The 18,437-nt window shown below is 41.5% G+C and overlaps 1 protein-coding gene across 2 annotated transcripts in view; it reads right to left on the bottom strand.

Moving 5' to 3' along the window:
* Positions 1 to 17,801, bottom strand: part of LOC129840462 (zinc finger protein 658B-like) — a 73,520-nt gene extending 55,719 nt beyond the window's left edge. The window contains exons 1-3 of one of the 2 annotated variants that reach the window (XM_055908358.1): positions 17,709 to 17,801; positions 12,691 to 12,939; positions 4,435 to 6,545 (exon numbers count right to left, since the gene is read on the bottom strand). In XM_055908358.1, the coding sequence (XP_055764333.1) occupies positions 5,032 to 6,545; positions 12,691 to 12,793 (1,617 nt within the window). In that variant the 5' untranslated portion in view covers positions 12,794 to 12,939; positions 17,709 to 17,801 and the 3' untranslated portion in view covers positions 4,435 to 5,031. Of the gene's footprint in view, positions 1 to 4,434; positions 6,546 to 12,690; positions 12,940 to 17,708 lie in introns of those variants that run through there. The other variant, XM_055908359.1, reaches the window with a different exon arrangement.
* Positions 17,802 to 18,437: the final 636 nt, after the last annotated feature.

Below are 18,437 nucleotides of genomic sequence, written 5' to 3'. Positions count from 1 at the left end.
CCAGTCAGGAGCCGCCAGAGCCGCCAGCCAGTCAGGAGCCGCCAGAGCCGGCAGCCAGTCAGGAGCCGCCAGAGCCGCCAGCCAGTCAGGATCCGCCAGAGCCGCCAGCCAGTCATGAGCTGCCTTCCAGTCATGAGCTGCCCTCCAGTCATGAGCTGCCCTCCAGTCATGAGCTGCCCTCCAGTCATGAGCTGCCCTACAGTCATGAGCTGCCACTCAGTCATGAGCTGCCACTCAGTCCGGAGCTGCCACTCAGTCCGGAGCTGCCACTCAGTCCGGAGCTGCCACTCAGTCCGGAGCTGCCACTCAGTCCGGAGCTGCCACTCAGTCCGGAGCTGCCACTCAGTCCGGAGCTGCCACTCAGTCCGGAGCTGCCACTCAGTCCGGAGCTGCCACTCAGTCCGGAGCTGCCTCTCTGTCCTGAGCTGCCTCTCTGTCCTGAGCTGCCTCTCTGTCCTGAGCTGCCTCTCTGTCCTGAGCTGCCTCTCTGTCCTGAGCTGCCTCTCTGTCCTGAGCTGCCTCTCTGTCCTGAGCTACCTCTCTGTCCTGAGCTACCTCTCTGTCCTGAGCTACCTCTCTGTCCTGAGCTACCTCTCTGTCCTGAGCTACCTCTCTGTCCTGAGCTACCTCTGTCCTGAGCTACCTCTCTGTCCTGAGCTACCTCTCTGTCTTGAGCTACCTCTCTGTCTTGAGCTACCTCTCTGTCTCCTCTATCTAGGGGGGACCTTTGTGAAGGTTCCTAGACCAGGGTCGGGGGCGAGGGTCGCCACTCAAAGGACGCTAAGGAGGGGGACAAAGACAATGGTGGAGTGGTGGCCTCGTCCACCGCCGGAGCCGCCACCGCGGACAGATGCCCACCCAGACCCTCCCCTTGAGTTTTAGGGGTGCGTTCGGAGTCTGCACCTCAGGAGGGGGGTACTGTCACGTCCTGACCATAGTTCTTATGTGTTTTGCTTGTTTAGTGTTGGTCAGGACGTGAGCTGGTTGGGAATTCTATGTTGTGTGTCTAGTTTGTCTGTTTCTGTGTCCAGCCTAATATGGTTCTCAATCAGAGGCAGCTGTCAATCGTTGTCCCTGATTGAGAATCATATATAGGTGGCTTGTTTTGTGTTGGGGATTGTGGGTGGTTGTTTCCTGTCTTTGTGTTTTGTCTGCACCAGCTAGGACTGTATCGGTTTGCCACTTTTTGTTATTTTGTATCGTTGTAAGTGTTCACTGTTTCGTTTAATTAAACATGCTGAGCACTGGCTACGCTGCGTGTTGGTCCGATCCCTGCTACACTCTCTCTTCTAGTGAAGAGAGGGAAGGCTGCAGTGAAGTGAAGTTTCAGTCCGCTCTGGGTGACGTGGACATCCCCATGCACGCACCTTATCAACATATGATTAATTCGATATTGCACCATCCCATTCTCTGGGCTCTGTCTGAAATCATAACCAGTAGTATCTACCAGGAATAATGAATCATAACCAGTAGTATCTACCAGGAATAATGAATCATAACCAGAGGTATCTACCAGGAATAATGAATCATAACCAGTAGTATCTACCAGGAATAATGAATCATAACCAGTAGTATCTACCAGGAATAATGAATCATAACCAGTAGTATCTACCAGGAATAATGAATCATAACCAGTAGTATCTACCAGGAATAATGAATCATAACCAGTAGTATCTACCAGGAATAATGAATCATAACCAGTAGTATCTACCAGGAATAATGAATCATAACCAGTAGTATCTACCAGGAATAATGAATCATAAACAGTAGTATCTACCAGGAATAATGAATCATAAACAGTAGTATCTACCAGGAATAATGAATCATAAACAGTAGTATCTACCAGGAATAATGAATCATAAACAGTAGTATCTACCAGGAATAATGAATCATAACCAGTAGTATCTACCAGGAATAATGAATCATAACCAGTAGTATCTACCAGGAATAATGAATCATAACCAGTAGTATCTACCAGGAATAATGAATCATAACCAGTAGTATCTACCAGGAATAATGAATCATAACCAGTAGTATCTACCAGGAATAATGAATCATAAACAGTAGTATCTACCAGGAATAATGAATCATAACCAGTAGTATCTACCAGGATTAATGAATCATAACCAGTTACGAACCCATACTGCAGTCAGTTACTAACCCATACTGCAGTCAGTTACGAACCCATACTGCAGTCAGTTACTAACCCATACTGCTGTCAGTTACTAACCCATACTGCTGTCAGTTACTAACCCATACTGCAGTCAGTTACGAACCCATACTGCAGTCAGTTACAAACCCATACTGCAGTCAGTTACTAACCCATACTGCTGTCAGTTACTAACCCATACTGCAGTCAGTTACTAACCCGTACTGCAGTCAGTTAATAACCCATACTGCAGTCAGTTACGAACCCATACTGCAGTCAGTTACTAACCCATACTGCTGTCAGTTACTAACCATACTGCAGTCAGTTTCGAACCCATACTGCAGTCAGTTACAAACCCATACTGCAGTCAGTTACAAACCCATACTGCAGTCAGTTACTAACCCATACTGCTGTCAGTTACGAACCCATACTGCAGTCAGTTACTAACCCATACTGCAGTCAGTTACAAACCCATACTGCAGTCAGTTACTAACCCATACTGCTGTCAGTTACTAACCCATACTGCTGTCAGTTACTAACCCATACTGCAGTCAGTTACTAACCCGTACCGCAGTCAGTTAATAACCCATACCGCAGTCAGTTACAAACCCATACCGCAGTCAGTTACAAACCCATACTGCAGTCAGTTACTAACCCATACTGCTGTCAGTTACGAACCCATACTGCAGTCAGTTACTAACCCATACTGCAGTCAGTTACGAACCCATACTGCAGTCAGTTACGAACCCATACTGCAGTCAGTTACTAACCCATACTGCTGTCAGTTACTAACCATACTGCAGTCAGTTACGAACCCATACTGCAGTCAGTTACTAACCCATACTGCTGTCAGTTACTAACCATACTGCAGTCAGTTACGAACCCATACTGCAGTCAGTTACAAACCCATACTGCAGTCAGTTACAAACCCATACTGCAGTAAGTTACTAACCCATACTGCTGTCAGTTACGAACCCATACTGCAGTCAGTTCCTAACCCATACTGCAGTCAGTTATGAACCCATACTGCAGTCAGTTACGAACCCATACTGCAGTCAGTTACGAACCCCTTCATTCATAACTTCCTTCTACTGTACTTAGACTAGTTCTGTACACCCCCTTTTGACCTTTCTAAGTAATACACCTGTGTGTGTGTGTGTGTTTGTGTGTGTTTTATGTGTGTTTAATGGTGTGGTAAGTTGTCTGCAAATGTCTTCATGCAGGGCTCTCTCAGCTGGTGAGAACACAGCAATCCTTAGGAGAAGATGCAGTATTAAACTGTGAGCTCATGAAACCGAAAGACATGCTGCAAGTCACCTGGCAAAAAGAGACAATATGGCTTCTCACAGCAAACACCACAGCTGATTTGTTAACAAAGATTTTCAGAGGAACGTGGAGTTTGAAGATAAGGGACTGCAAAACTGCACTATCGTCATCAGAGGAGTGTCAAAAGGAGACGAGTCCTGCTACAAGTGTATGTTTAATGCCTTTCCAAATGGACCTATCAGTGGCAGGACCTGCCTCCAAGTTAATGGCAAAATCTTATTGTATAATGTAATGAGTAGGTGTTGACAGGAACAATGATCATCAATGAACCTCAATGTCATTTATTTGATTTCCCACATTAAATACCTGCTTTATGACTCATGTGCTGTTCACTGTGAACTGTGTCTGTTGTTGTTCTATAGAGCTGTATAGACCCTCACTCGTCATCGCACAAACCAACAACAGTCACATCACTCTGTCCTGTTCTGCTACTGGACGACCTGTTCCTATAGTAACCTGGGATGACATAATGATAGAACATTCCACCATGGTTGATGTCACCCATCTCAATGGAACTGTCACTGTCACCATAACTTCTATGCTAGCAGCATTCAGTCTACCTGACAAAGACACCAGGGTTGGCTGCATGGTGTCACTGTTCTCTGGAGGTGTCACCAAGAACGTATCCATGGTTATTCCAGCTAGAACTCAAGCTCAATTTGCTGGTTAGAAATGGTTCAGTACATGCCTACAGTAACAATCAGCATGCTGGTGTCATTCTGAAATACTGTCTCTGTGTGTTCTGTGCTAGATGTACCTGAGATCACTGATGGTGACAGGATCAGTGGCAAGTCATTAATCTAATGACCACAACTAATCTCTGATACTCTTATCTGTGAATTGTACCATTCTCATCTTGTCATCTTTCACAGGTAAGCGAACAAGGATTGGTACAGTGATAGTTTCACTGTGTTTCATTGCTGTGGAGCTGCTGTGGTACTGTGGTGAAAACAGTGAAATAAATCGAAAAGCTGAGTTTTACTGTTCAGATGACAAAGAGAAATTACAGTATTACTTTGACATTGTTTGTCAAACTTGCCAAAACAATCTTTAGCCCAAAACCCACAGTCCATGACATAGAACAGGAAGAACCATCAACATGATGACCCTGAAATCCACAGGTCTAATAAGACACACATTCTAATTAACAGTAACAAAAAATATATATCTACCCAAACGAAAGGTTAAAACTGATTCTCACACCATCTCTATCTGATACATGTTGTGTCTACTTGCTCATTCCCACTGAAAACTGCAGAGGGAAGCAGTACCACCCAGTCAACCATCAGACTTCGTTGTTTCAACAAGAGAAACCGCAGAGGGTATTCCACCCTAAGGACAAATCCAAGGTCATCTCAATATCTTTACAATAGAAGCTAACAAAACACACCAAAACTGACAAGGTGTACACCTATCAGTAAAGTAAAGAGAGGCTAACATTCTATAACACTCCCTTTCCTCTGCACATTTCACTCACAGTGAGAAACAATAGGATCCAATTCACAGTTACCACTTACTTTATGACATGAGATTTAAGTGATGAAGTGACTTTAATCTTAGCTGGTCTGAGAGAACTGATGAGGCTTTTCTCCTGTGTGTATACGTTGGTGTTTCTTTAAGCTGCTGTGTTGAGAGAATGTTTTCCCACAGTCAGAGCAGGAGTAAGGCTTCTCTCCTGTATGTATACGCTGGTGACATGTTAAGGTATATAATTGGGTGAAACAATTCCCACAGTCAGAGCAGAAGTGAGGCTTTTCTCCTGCATGTAAACATTGGTGTTTTTTTAAGTTGCTCTGTTGAGAGAAACTCTTCCCACAGTCAGAGCAGGAGTACGGCTTTTCTCCTGTGTGTGTTCTCTGGTGAACTGTTACCTCAGATGATGTTTTGAAGCATTTTCCACAGTCAGAGCAGGAGTAAGGCCTCTCTCCTGTGTGTGTTCTCTGGTGAACTGTTAGCTCAGATGATGTTGTGAAGCATTTTCCACAGTCAGAGCAGAAGTAAGGCTTTTCTCCTGTGTGTATACGTTGGTGTTTCTTTAAGCTGCTGTGTTGAGAGAAATTTTGCCCACAGTCAGAGCAGGAGTAAGGCTTCTCTCCTGTATGTATTCGCTTGTGACTATTTAACTTATCCAATTGGGAAAAACTCTTTTCACAGTCTGAGCAGGAGTAAGGCTTTTCTCCTGTATGTGAACGTTGGTGTCTTTTTAAGTTGCTCTTTTGAGAGAAACTCTTCCCACAGTCAGAGCAGGAGTAAGGCTTTTCTCCTGTATGTATACGTTCATGTTTATTTAAGGTATCCAATAGGGAGAAACTCTTCCCACAGTCAGAGCAGAAGTAAGGATTCTCTCCTGTGTGTGTTCTCCGGTGAACTGTTAGCTCATATGATGTTGTGAAGCATTTTACACAGTCAGAGCAAGAGTAGGGTTTCTCTCCTGTGTGTATATGTTGGTGGTTTTTTAAGTTTCTCCGTTGAGAGAATCTGCACCCACAGTCAGAGCAGGAATAAGGCTTCTCTCCAGTGTGCACGCTCTGATGAACTGTCAGAGCACCTGATGTTCTAAAGCTCTTCCCACAGTCAGAACAGGAGTAAAGCTTCTCTCCCGTATGAATACGCTGGTGTGTTTGTAAGCTTCCCAGTTGAGAGAAACTCTTCCCACAGTCAGAGCAGGAGTAAGGCTTCTCTCCTGTGTGCATACGCTGGTGAGATTTTAAGGTATTAAATTGGGCGAAACAATTCCCACAGTCTGAGCAGGAGTAAGACTTTTCTCCTGTATGTATTAGCTGGTGCCTATTTAACTTATCCAATCGGGAGAAACTCTTTTCACAGTCGGAGCAGGAGTAATGCTTCTCTCCTGTGTGCACTCTCTGATGAACTGTCAGAGCCCTTGATGTTGTGAAACTCTTTCCACAGTCAGTGCAGGAATACTGATTCTCTCCTGTGTGTATTTTTAGGTGTATTTTTAGCTTTGATAGCATTGGGAAAATCTCCTCACAATGTGTGCAGTGGTGAGACCTCTTAGCTCTGTGATCTTCCTGCTTTTTTCTTGATGTAGAGAATGTCTCAACGTCACCTGTGTGAACAGCATCAGGAAAAAAAGTCAAGTTTTTGTGACATACGGAGCATTGGCAAAACATTATGAACACCTGCTCATTCCATGACATAAACTGACCAGGTGTAAGCTATGATCCCTTATTGATATCACTTGTTAAATCTGCTTGAAATCAGTGTAGATGAAGGGGAGGAGACAGGTTAAATAAGGATTTTTAAGCCTTGATACAGCTGAGACATGGATTGTGTATGTGTGCCATTCAGAGGGTGAATGGGCAAGACAAAAGATTTAAGTGCCTTTGAATGGGGCATGGTAGTAGGTGCCAGGCGCACCGGTTTGTGTCAAGACCTCTAATGCTGCTGGGTTGACGCTGAGCAGTTTAACTTATGTATCAAGAATGGTCCACCACCCAAAGGACATCCAACCAACTTAACACAACTGTGGAAAGCATTTGAGTCAACATGGGCCAGCCTCCCTGTGCAACGCTTTCGACACCTTGTAGAGTCCATTAGGGCTGTCCCCAACAACAACAAAAATATGTGGTTAACCAAGAGTAGTTTGTTCTTTCAACTAATTGATTGGTCACAAATGTTTAAACATGTATTTCTCCAGTGCATTCGGAAATTATTCAGACTCCTAGACTTTTTCCACATTTTGTTACGTTACAGCCTTATTCTAAAATGGATTACATTGTTTGTTATTTCTCATCAAACACATATTACCCCATAATGACAAAGCAAAAACAGTTTTTTAGAAATGTATAAATAATAAAAAACAGAAACATCACATTTACATAAGTATTCAGACTAGGGATACACGATATATCGGTGAACATATCGGAATCTGTCGATATTAGCTAAAAATGCCAACATCGGTATCGGCCCGATGTCTAGTTTAACGCTGATGTTAAAAACCAATGCCAAAGCTACCGTGCATACCTACGTAATGACGACACGTAAAATTAAGCTACACGTGCGACATCGCATTCCTAACCTAGCCCATACAATGTCTGCTGTGTGTGGATCAAGCGGTCAACAAGTCGAGCAGTCATTTGAAAGAGTAAGAACATTTCAGCGAGACAACTCAAAGGCGAAATCCATTAAAGCCAAGATAATGGAATTCATTGCCCTTGACAATCAATCGTTCTCTGTCGTGGGTGATGTTGGCTTTCGCCGACTGGTCGAGCACCGGTACACACTACCAAGTGCGCTATTTTTCAGGATGTTGCACTACCGGAGTTACACAGTAATAGAGTCACTGCTATTTGCTTCCCGACATACATACTATGGAACGCCATTTGGGTCTTCGCGTGTCAAAAAAGATACAGTAGCACTGTCAAAGCTGTACAAAAAAGTCTGCTAACAAGCAAACACCGGCCATGTTGGTAATAAAGCATAATTTGTTCGACCGCAACTTCTGGGGTAGCTAGCTAGCTTTAGCTTCGTACCTAGTTAGCACCAATATAACCAGCCTGAAAACAATGACCAGTAGAAACTGCAGTCATTTTCATTATTCTTAGCAATGATTTAGGAATCCTTGTGAGTAAGTATTAGCTAGGATGTCACTTGTGGTTTGCCTATTAAATTGAAATTCAGTTTATGAAAATAAATAGCTAGCCAGCTACTTAACCCTGTTGTCCAAAGCTAACGTTATAAGGCTTGCCCAAAGCTTCATCTGGCTAGTGAGGCTCGACCGGAGCGAGTTATGTGTTGTGAAGCTAGCCACAATAAGGATTAGGCACAATAGTGTAATTTGCGGTTTGCCTACAAAATAAAAGTATGTCATTGACAGTGATGCAAATTAATACACATAGTAGAATTATGCCATACTTTTATTTTGAAGGCTAACCGCAAAGTCCACTATTGTGGCTAATCCTTATTGTGGCTAGCTACACACAGATGGGTCCGACCACCATTAATCAAATAAGAACAGTCTTATAAATTAGGGTTATTTTAGATGACACCTAGCTATATAGTTAGCTAGCTAACTTTAGCTACTGAAACAGATGTCATTTTGCTATGTTTTTGGGGAAGAACATGGTTTGCATCCATGAGCCATCCATGCATCCGCGAGACAACTTTACCAGCATCATAGCATACGTATCAATGAATCGTTGTGACATATGAAATACGAGTGATAGTGTAATCAATGTGTAATAACTATGTATGAATGCGTAAAATTATTGTGACGTGCAGTCATATTCAGGTCCTGATTGGTCAACAAGCTTATTTGACACGTCAAATAGTGTTATTTGATGTGTATCTTCTTTGACACGCAAAAACCCAAACGGCGTTCCATAGAAATCCATAGAAATCCTGGTTGCGAATGAAACAACTGAACAATGAAACAGCACAACAAGTAAGTGAAAGAAATAGGTTTTGATTATGTTTTACTAGTAATGGGGACATACTTAAATGCCAACAAAATAACTTTTTGGTCAGTGTGTGTGTGTGTGTGTGTAAAACCTTTATTTAATTAGGCAAGTCAGTTAAGAACAAATTCTTATTTACAATGACTGCCCAGACAACACCAGGCCAGTTGTGCGCAGCCGGATGTGATACAGCCTGGATTCGAACTTTAGACTGCTGTGTCCGTGTGTGTATCGGTATCTTTTTTATGGGCAAGGAAAATATCGAATAACGGTATTGGCCAAAAATGTCATATCGGTGCATCACTAATTAAGACACTTAACTCAGTACTTTGTTGAAGCACCTTTGACAGCTATTACAGCCTCGAGTCTTCTTTGGTATGACGCTACAAGCACCTGTATTTGGGAAGTTTCTCCCATTCTTCTCTGCAGGTCAAGCTCTGTCAGGTTGGACAGCTATTTTCAGGTCTCTCCAAAGATTTTCGATTGGGTTTAAATCCGTGCTCTGTCTGGGCAACTCAAGGACATTGAAAGACTTGTCCTGAAGCCACTCCTGTGTTGTCTTGACTGTATGCTTTGGGTCGTTGTCCTGTTGGAAGGTGAACCTTCACCCCAGTCTGAGGTCCTGAGCATGTTTTCACTAAGGAGTTCTCTGTTCTTTACTCTGTTCATCTTTCCATCGTTCCTGACTAGTCTCCCAGTCCATGCTGCAGAAAAACAGCCCTACAGTATGATTCTGCCACCACCATGCTTCGCCGTAAGGATGGTGCCAGGTTTCCTCCAGACGTGACGCTTGGCATTCAGGCCAAAGACTTTAATCTTGGTATCATCAGACCTGAGAATCTTGTTTCGCATGGTCTGAGAGTCTTTAGGTGCCTTTCGGCCAACTCCAAGACGGATTTCATGTGCCTTTAACTGAGGAGTGGCTTTGGTGTTTGCTCTGACATACACTGTCAACTGTGGGACCTTGCATAGACATGTGCCCACTCAATTGAATTTACCACACGTGGACTCCAATCAAGTTGTAGAAACATCTCAAGAATGATCAATGGAAACAATGTATCTGAGCTCAATTGAGTCTCATAGCAAAGGGTCTGAATACTTATGTAAATAAGGTATTTCTGTTTGTAAATTAGCATAAATGTCTTCACCTGTTTTCGCTTTGTCCTTGTGAGTTATTGTGTGTAGATTGATGAGGCTTTTTATTTATTTAATCCATTTTAGAATAAGGCTGTAATGTAACAAAATGTGTCAAGGGGTCTGAATACTTTCCGAATGCACTGTATAGACACATCTTTTGTGTTTTAATCAAATGAACCATATGCACTGAGCTTGTCTGATGGTTTAAGCGCACTGTTTGATGAAATATTTAAGACACACAAATGACTAGAGGGAGTCCGACCGCAAGTGATTTGATTATGCCGGGCTGGGCTCAGACTTTTTATTTATTTTTTATAAACAGTGAGCGATTGTGACTAGCACCCATTGTCTCACTCTCCTCCCTGCTGTACCGACCACCACAGAACATCAACAGTGTTTATCGCGCTGTCCGTGCTGCTGAAGATGCAACATAATTACACTCATTTTTGACAGAATTTCAGTTACCGAAATCCCTCATTTGTTTAGGAAAAACATTCCCTATTCCCTCAATCCTTGCTCTATTTATGAGATATATGTATGCATCACATGCACATGACCAATAGGGCCTGACCTATAGCATATCATAATCACATAAACAAACTCAGAACATCATAACAGCAAAATTGATGAGGAGGACGTGACAAACTCGAAACAGGAGAATGTTTACTGGTTGCTCAGGAGGTAAAGGGAAAGTCAGATGTATGGAAGTCATGTGACTAGTTATGAAAAATACTGGAGATCAAGACCAATGAGGTAAGGAGTAAACGCTGTGGGCCAAACAAGTGCTGTTAGATTACAATATCCTTTTCCTGACCGTTTGCAACAATGTAAACAACACAAAATAAATTATAAGCGGACCGGTGAGCCTGTTATAAAAAAATAAAATGTTATGCCTTTATTACAGCAAAGACTAAAAACAGTCACATTTGTAAAAGCAATTTCTGAAATGGAACGGTTTATTTATTGTTTACGCTAATTATTCAAGTGTTGCTTTTTTATTTTAAAACTAAAATACTTGAATGCATTTAAAATCATGAATGACTGGTCTGCTGTGTAATGACATGAACGAATCAATGACTGATTGATACAGTAGCCTATATAGGTATTGAAATACAGGCCTAAGTAGGTTACGGTATTAAGACTAAAAAGATTGCGCTCTTAGGCCTACATCTGGATGGTGGTTATACAAGACTATTATACTAAGCCTACTAATGATAACGACATTACCTATTATCATAATGATGATCATAATAATAGTAATAATAATCAAGAAATATCAAGAAAAGGGAGGGGTATTATTATTATTCGGACACTAAATGAATCATAAATAAAACCAGGGAGGATGTTTAACAGAGACAGAAAGTAAAGCCTTTATTACAGCATAGCAAAGACTACAAACAGACTAATTAGTGAAATTGTTTATCCAACATGTGGTTGCGTGAGGCTCGGTGCTCATGGAATCAGTAGGCTATTAAACAAACACTCAAACAGGCAACACAAGCAGGATCTGTCTTATTTCTGTAGATATATATGGATGATTTATAAAGCCATTTAACAGTAAGGATATTGATACCTGGTTAAGTTAAGGTTACCTCTCCTCACTTTTCTTACACAATAAGGCAAGGGCTGTTTTCGTCTCCTATTTCTGTTGCTGCCTGCGCCACATTGTTCTCAACACCAATATGCTGGTTAACTTTGCTATTACGCACATAGAAACATGGTCTAGGAAAAGGCGCCAATTCAACAGCACATTGATGTGTTTCAGAACCACAGACAGCGACCACTATCCAACACCGGAGAAAGCGCATTTGTTATAAAATAAAACAATTTGTATAAGTGTTGCACCATTGTTCTTACATAATATAACCACATACAATTCAGTAGCACATGTCTTAGAGTGATGGACTGTGCCATCCCCACAGCCTCCACAATGGATTAGTCCACTCAGACAGGCGTGAATCAAACAGGTGTCTTGTACACAATGATTTTTAATTTTTGTTATATTTGCTACTGCTCGACTAAAGAAATCTTCGTGGACCAACAGCCTATCGATCAAATAATCGACTAAATGGGATCAGCCCTGGAGTCCATGCTCCATGTTCTGTGGGGGGGTGCAAATCAATATAAAAATGTTTTGAACTCTCAGTGTACAGTTGAAGTCAGAAGTTTACATAAACTTAGGTTGGAGTCATTAAAACTCGTTTTTCAACCACTCCACAAATTTCTTGTAAACAAACTATAGTTTTGGCATGTCGGTTAGGACATCTACTTTGTGCATGACACAAGTAATTTTCCAACAATTGTTGACAGACAGATTATTTAACTTATAATTCACTGTGTCACAATTCCAGTGGGTCAGAAGTTTACATACACTAAGTTGACTGTGCCTTTAAACAGCTTGGAATTTTCCCTGGAAAATACCCTGGTATACAGTATACCACCCAAGCCCAGTAACTACATAGACTCATTTCATACAACTTCAAAACACTGTCAGTTTGTGGAATTCACTTCTTTAGTCTACTCCATGATCACTCCAGATAGACCAGTTGTTCTGGGATGTGTGATGTTGAATACAGAATTCAACCTAGCAACAGACTGGGTCATAACTTGTGGAGGTCTAACTTCTGAAGATAACTTACAGACAGAAACTGCTCTTACCATGACTAACAGATTTCCCAATCTTCTCCTCCTCTTCTTCATCTTTAATGTTGACATCCAGCTCTAGTGTTTGACTGCAGTCTTCCAGCTTCACTGATGCCATCTCTGGATACTGCAGTGCAAACTGGGCTCAACTGTCACAATCAGGACCCAGTGACTGTAGGTTTGGAGTCAGTGTGGAAGGAGAGAGGCAGGCTGGGTTTGTCCTCACTGTTGATGTTACCGGCCTCAGACTCAATCTGAGTCAGCCTGTAGTAATAAAGAGAAACAGACACAAAATGTATTGACTTGACAGTTCTGGGACTTTCTTTATTCTTTAAAAATATATTATATTTATTCTCTTGGGTTCTTGAACTTGAAATATCCTCATTCATATTAACATATTATAACTGGGTGTGCGCAAATGTACTGAGGAAGAAAAAGGAGTGCAGATAGTTTACATTCTGTCAGAACATGTTATGGTTAAATCTCATGTATCCTATGGAGAGAAGGGCAACGGTCTGGTTTCAGTCACTGATAAGGTTGCATAGCAGTGGATTAGGGAGGAGTGAGGAATGTGGGCCAAGGTCAGGTCAGATGAAGGAACACTCCTATGACATACACACATAGGAGGCAGGGCCATGACTACACCAATGAGAGGAACCACTTACAGTTGAAGTCGGAAGTTTACATACACCTTAGCCAAATACATTTAAACTCAGTTTTTCATAATTCCTGACATTTAACCCTAGTAAAAATTCCCTGTCTTAGGTCAGTTAGGATCACCACTTTATTTTAAGAATGTGAAATGTCAGAATAATAGTAGATAAATCATTCTATTTCAGCTTTTATTTCTTTCATCACATTCCCAGTGGGTCAGAAGTGTATATACACTCAATTAGTATTTTTTAGCATTGCCTTTAAATTATTTAACTTGGGTCAAACGTTTCGGGTAGCCTTCCACAAGCTTCCCACAATAAGTTGGGTGAATTTTGCCCCATTCCTCCTGACAGAGCTGGTGTAACTGAGTCAGGTTTGTAGGCCTCCCTACTTGCACACACTTTTTCAGTTCTGCCCACAAATGTGTTGGATTGAGGTCAGGGCTTTGTGATGGCCCCTCCAATACCTTGACTTTGTTGTCCTTAAGCTATTTTGCCACAACTTTGGAAGTATGGTTGGGGTCATTGTCCATTTGGAAGACCCATTTGCGACCAAGCTTTAACTTCCTGACTGATGTCTTGAGATGTTGCTTCAATATATCCACATAATTTTCCTCCCTCATGATGCCATCTATTTTGTGAAGTGCACCAGCCCCTCCTGCAGCAAAGCACCCCCACAACATGATGCTGCCACCCCCGTGCTTCACGGTTGGGATGGTGTTCTTCGGCTTGCAAGCCTCCCCCTTTTTCCTCCAAACATAACGATGGTCATTATGGTTAAATAGTTATATTTTTGATTCATCAGACCAGAGGACATTCCTCCAAAAAGTACAATCTTTGTCCCCATGTGCAGTTGCAAACTTTAGTCTGGCTTTTTTATGATGGTTTTGGACCAGTGGCATCTTCCTTGCTGAGCCGCCTTTCAGGTTATGTCGGCATAGGACTCGTTTTACTGTGGATATAGATACTTTTGTACCTGTTTCCTCCAGCGTCTTCACAAGGTCGTTTGCTGTTGTTCGGGGATTGATTTGCACTTTTCGCACCAAAGTACGTTCATCTCTAGGAGACAGAACGCGTCACCTTCCTGAGCGGTATGACGGCTGCGTGGTCCCATGGTGTTTATACTTGCGTACTATTGTTTGTACAGATGAACGTGGTACCTTCAGGTGTTTGGAAATTGCTCCCAAGGATGAACCAGACTTGTGGAGGTCTACAATTTTTTTATGAGTTCTTGGCTGATTTCTTTTGATTTTCCCATGATGTCCCAAAGAGGCACTGAGTTTGAAGGTAGGCCTTGAAATACATCCACAGGTACACCTCCAATTGACTCAAATTATGTCAATTAGCCTATCAGAAGCTTCTAAAGCCATGACACTATTTTCTGGAATTTTCAAGCTGTTTAAAGGCACAGTCAACTTAGTGTATGTAAACTTCTGACCCACTGGAATTGTGATACAGTGAATTATAAGTGAAATTATCTGTCTGTAAACAATTGTTGGAAAAATGACTTGTCATGCACAAAGTAAATGTCCTAACCGACTTGCCAAAACTATAGTTTGTTAACAAGAAATTTGTGGAGTGTTTGAAAAACTAGTTTTAATGAATCCAACCTAAGTGTATGTAAACTTCCGACTTTAACTGTAAGTTCCTGCCTAGCAACAGAGATGTATTGTCTGTCTAGATGGGCAAGGAGTTTGTGTCAACATGTCTGTTTTATTCAGCTCTTTGACCCAGTGAGTGAATACATTTGGTAGGAGCTTTGACTAGTTGTCTGTTAGTTTTTTACTCTGTTTATTTAGAACCTAATACTTCTTATTATCTTATCTAATTTCAATAGATCAGGTAGCTAAACATTGACAAAACATTCATTAGACAAAGTGCACACTTTTGATTACAACGTAAGTGAATGTAACCTATCGTAGATTTAATAAATTAATATAAGTGTCTCAAAAAAACATTTAGTCCAAGGTTGCAGTTTGTTTTAGGCAGCACTATGTACTATTAACCTCGTCTTCATTGTATATTTTCACTCTCAAAAACCAAATCGTCAGTGGTGGAAAAATAACTCAATTGTCATACTTGAGTAAAAGTAAATGCTCTACATCAAATTCCTTATATTAAAGCAACAATATGTAACTTTCTGGGCAACCCGACCAAATGCACAAATGTGAGTTATAGATCTTTTAGTCTCATTGAAAGCAAGTCTAAGATGCGGTAGATACGTTCTATGTGCGCCATTTCTGTGCTTTCCATTCTTAAGTTTCGTTTTTGAGTCTTTTACTTTCGGTCTTGTACTGTACAAAAGCGTCAAACAACTGAATATACCTTATTTTTGGTTATGGAAAATATATTTCACAGCAGTTTAGATGGTACAATGATTCTCTACACAATGACTGCTTGTTTTGCCACAACCTGAAATTAGGTGAACTAGTCACATTTCTGCAACCAGGAAATGGAGGGATTTCTGCATAGCGCAACTTTAAGCAGACCAGATCAAATCAAATTTTATTTGTCACATACACATGGTTAGCAGATGTTAATGCGAGTGTAGTGAAATGCTTGTGCTTCTAGTTCCGAACAATGCAGTAATACTGATGGCATGATTTTCCTTTTTTTTTAAATTTTATTTACAGATCGCCGGGGGCACACTCCAACACCCAGGCACCATTTAAGAATGCATTTGTGTTTAGTGAGTTTTTAGGGTGTTTAGTGAGTCTGCCAGATCAGAGGCAGTAGGGATGACAGTCTGGGGGCCACGAAAAACATCAACAAAGGCTGCACAAAAACACCCAGATTCGTCCTTTTAGAAAGTGCAAAGCTCTAAGTATAGTGATACAGGTCTTTAGATGTTGTACGCATGAAATTGTGTCATTCCGAACTTTATCCGCAACTTTATATTCCAATTTGTTTTGCAACTCGAGCCATAACTCTGTCCATTTTATATGTAATAATGGAAACACTTTGAATAAATGAGGGATACAAAGTATATTGAAAGCATGAAGAGCTTCCACACAAGAAATTCCAGACACTTGTAGAATCTATGCCAAGGCGCATTGATGCAGTTCTGGCGTCACATCTGGAGGACACCTGGCACCATCCCTACGGTGAAGCATGGTGGTGGCATCATGCTGTGGGCATATTTTTCAGCAGAAGGGACTGTGAGACTAGTCAGGATCGAGGAAAAGATTAACGATGCAAAGTACAGAGAGATCCTTGATGAAAACCTGTTCCAGAGCGCTCTGGACCTCAGATTAGGGAGATGGTTCACATTCCAACAGGACAACGAACCTAAGCAGACAGCCAACACAACGCAGGAGTGGCTTCGGGACAAGTCTCAATGTCCTTGAGTGGCCAAAGCAGAGCCCAGATGTGAACCCGATCGAACATCTCTGGAGAGACCTGAAAAAACCTGTGCAGCCAAGCTATCCATCCAACCTGACAATGCTTGAGAGGATCTGCAGAGAACAAATGGGAGAAACTTCCCAAATACAGTTGTGCCAAGCTTGTAGAGTCATAACCAAGAAGACTTGAGGATGTAAATTGCTGCCAAAGCTGCTTCAACAAAGTGGAGTTAAGCGTCTGAATACTTACCTTGCTTGACCATGCTCTAGGTGATATAATTGTTTGTTACATGCAATATGTTTTGTAGACTTCACCAGACAGATGTTGCTCTCCGGTTTTGTAATGAAAAATGTATGGTTGAATTTATTCTGCCACTGCGTCTTATTGTCTAGGCCTGAGGCCTATATATCACAGTGGCAAGGCATATGAACTAACAGGTTAGAGCGCAAACAATGCAATTATCACAACACATAGGTTATAATATGTTTTGGGCTTCCTCAGTGATTTTACCCATGTACCACTACTGATAAAAGGTATTTCTATTCTGATTTCAGATTATCAATCCTTTACAAAATAATGGAGACAGAACATGGTTCATTTTTCTCAATCATCATTAAAGTTGTGTAAATGGCATTTCTTTATGAGAAAAACACAGATTTTCGTCTAAGATAAACATTTTCACGGGTGTTTTTCTTGACTGACTACAATTTGATTGATGTGATGTTTTTAATGTGTCATATCATGAAACAGACAGAGTTGGCGCCGCCATTTTACATGCTCGTGAGACTTATTTTTTAAACAAAACACATCTCAATAAAATGTATTCTTTATTAAATTACCTTGAAATAACGTACAGTACATTCAAAAAGACAAACCCAAAATCTCTAGCTATGTGACATGTAAAATATCTGTTCGCGTTCTTCTCTCATTCGGTTTGACACAAAAACAACACATAACAACCTTTGTTACGGATTTGTTACGTAGCATGTTATGACATGTTCTTTCGATATTAGAAAGTGTAAACGTGCAAAGACATACCTGTAGTAATAAATACAAAGGTTATCGTCTAGACAGCACAGTTCTAACGCTTTCGTTATTCTGAAGAATGGTCCACGCCTACCCGGAACTTCTACTTCTCCTCCTCTGGAATTTAACGGTGGTTGGCATCAAAAATGTGGCATTACCGCCCCCAGATGGATGATAATATATACCCATTATACTTTGTCTTACAAAATGGAAAAAACATAAAATAAATGTTCTATACCCCCCAAAAATATATACCCCCCAAAATTACCATTCCAACTAACTCTACACTCATTAAAAACACACTACCCCATTCCACTACTGTGATCCTATCTGCTCCTGCACCATGCCAATGGGCTCGGAGGGTGGGACACCACCCCTCAACTCAACCTGTAACTCTTCTGGAATTAAATGAAATCAGATCTCGTTTACCCAAATACTTCTCTGCGGCTGCAATCACAACATCTATATTCTGTGATTTACGTTCCATCTCTGCAGTACAGTTGATAACCATTGCTATGAACGCTAAGAAGCCAACCTTACTGAAGCATAGAACTCGTTGGCCTCGCTGGCACAGATCTCACACAGATCCTCTCAGGAACCCTCCCCCTTGACCCATCCTCCTCTACTTTCTTCACTGCTTCAGCATACCACACCCCCTGCACTACTCTGACCACACACCCCTGCACTACTCTGACCCCACCCCCTGCACTACTCTGACCCCACCCCCTGCACTACTCTGAC

Source organism: Salvelinus fontinalis, chromosome 41, assembly GCF_029448725.1.
Source record: "Salvelinus fontinalis isolate EN_2023a chromosome 41, ASM2944872v1, whole genome shotgun sequence".
NCBI lineage: Eukaryota > Metazoa > Chordata > Actinopteri > Salmoniformes > Salmonidae > Salvelinus > Salvelinus fontinalis.
Note: the sequence above shows the minus strand (reverse complement) of the source record. Positions and strands in the feature narration are given on the sequence as shown.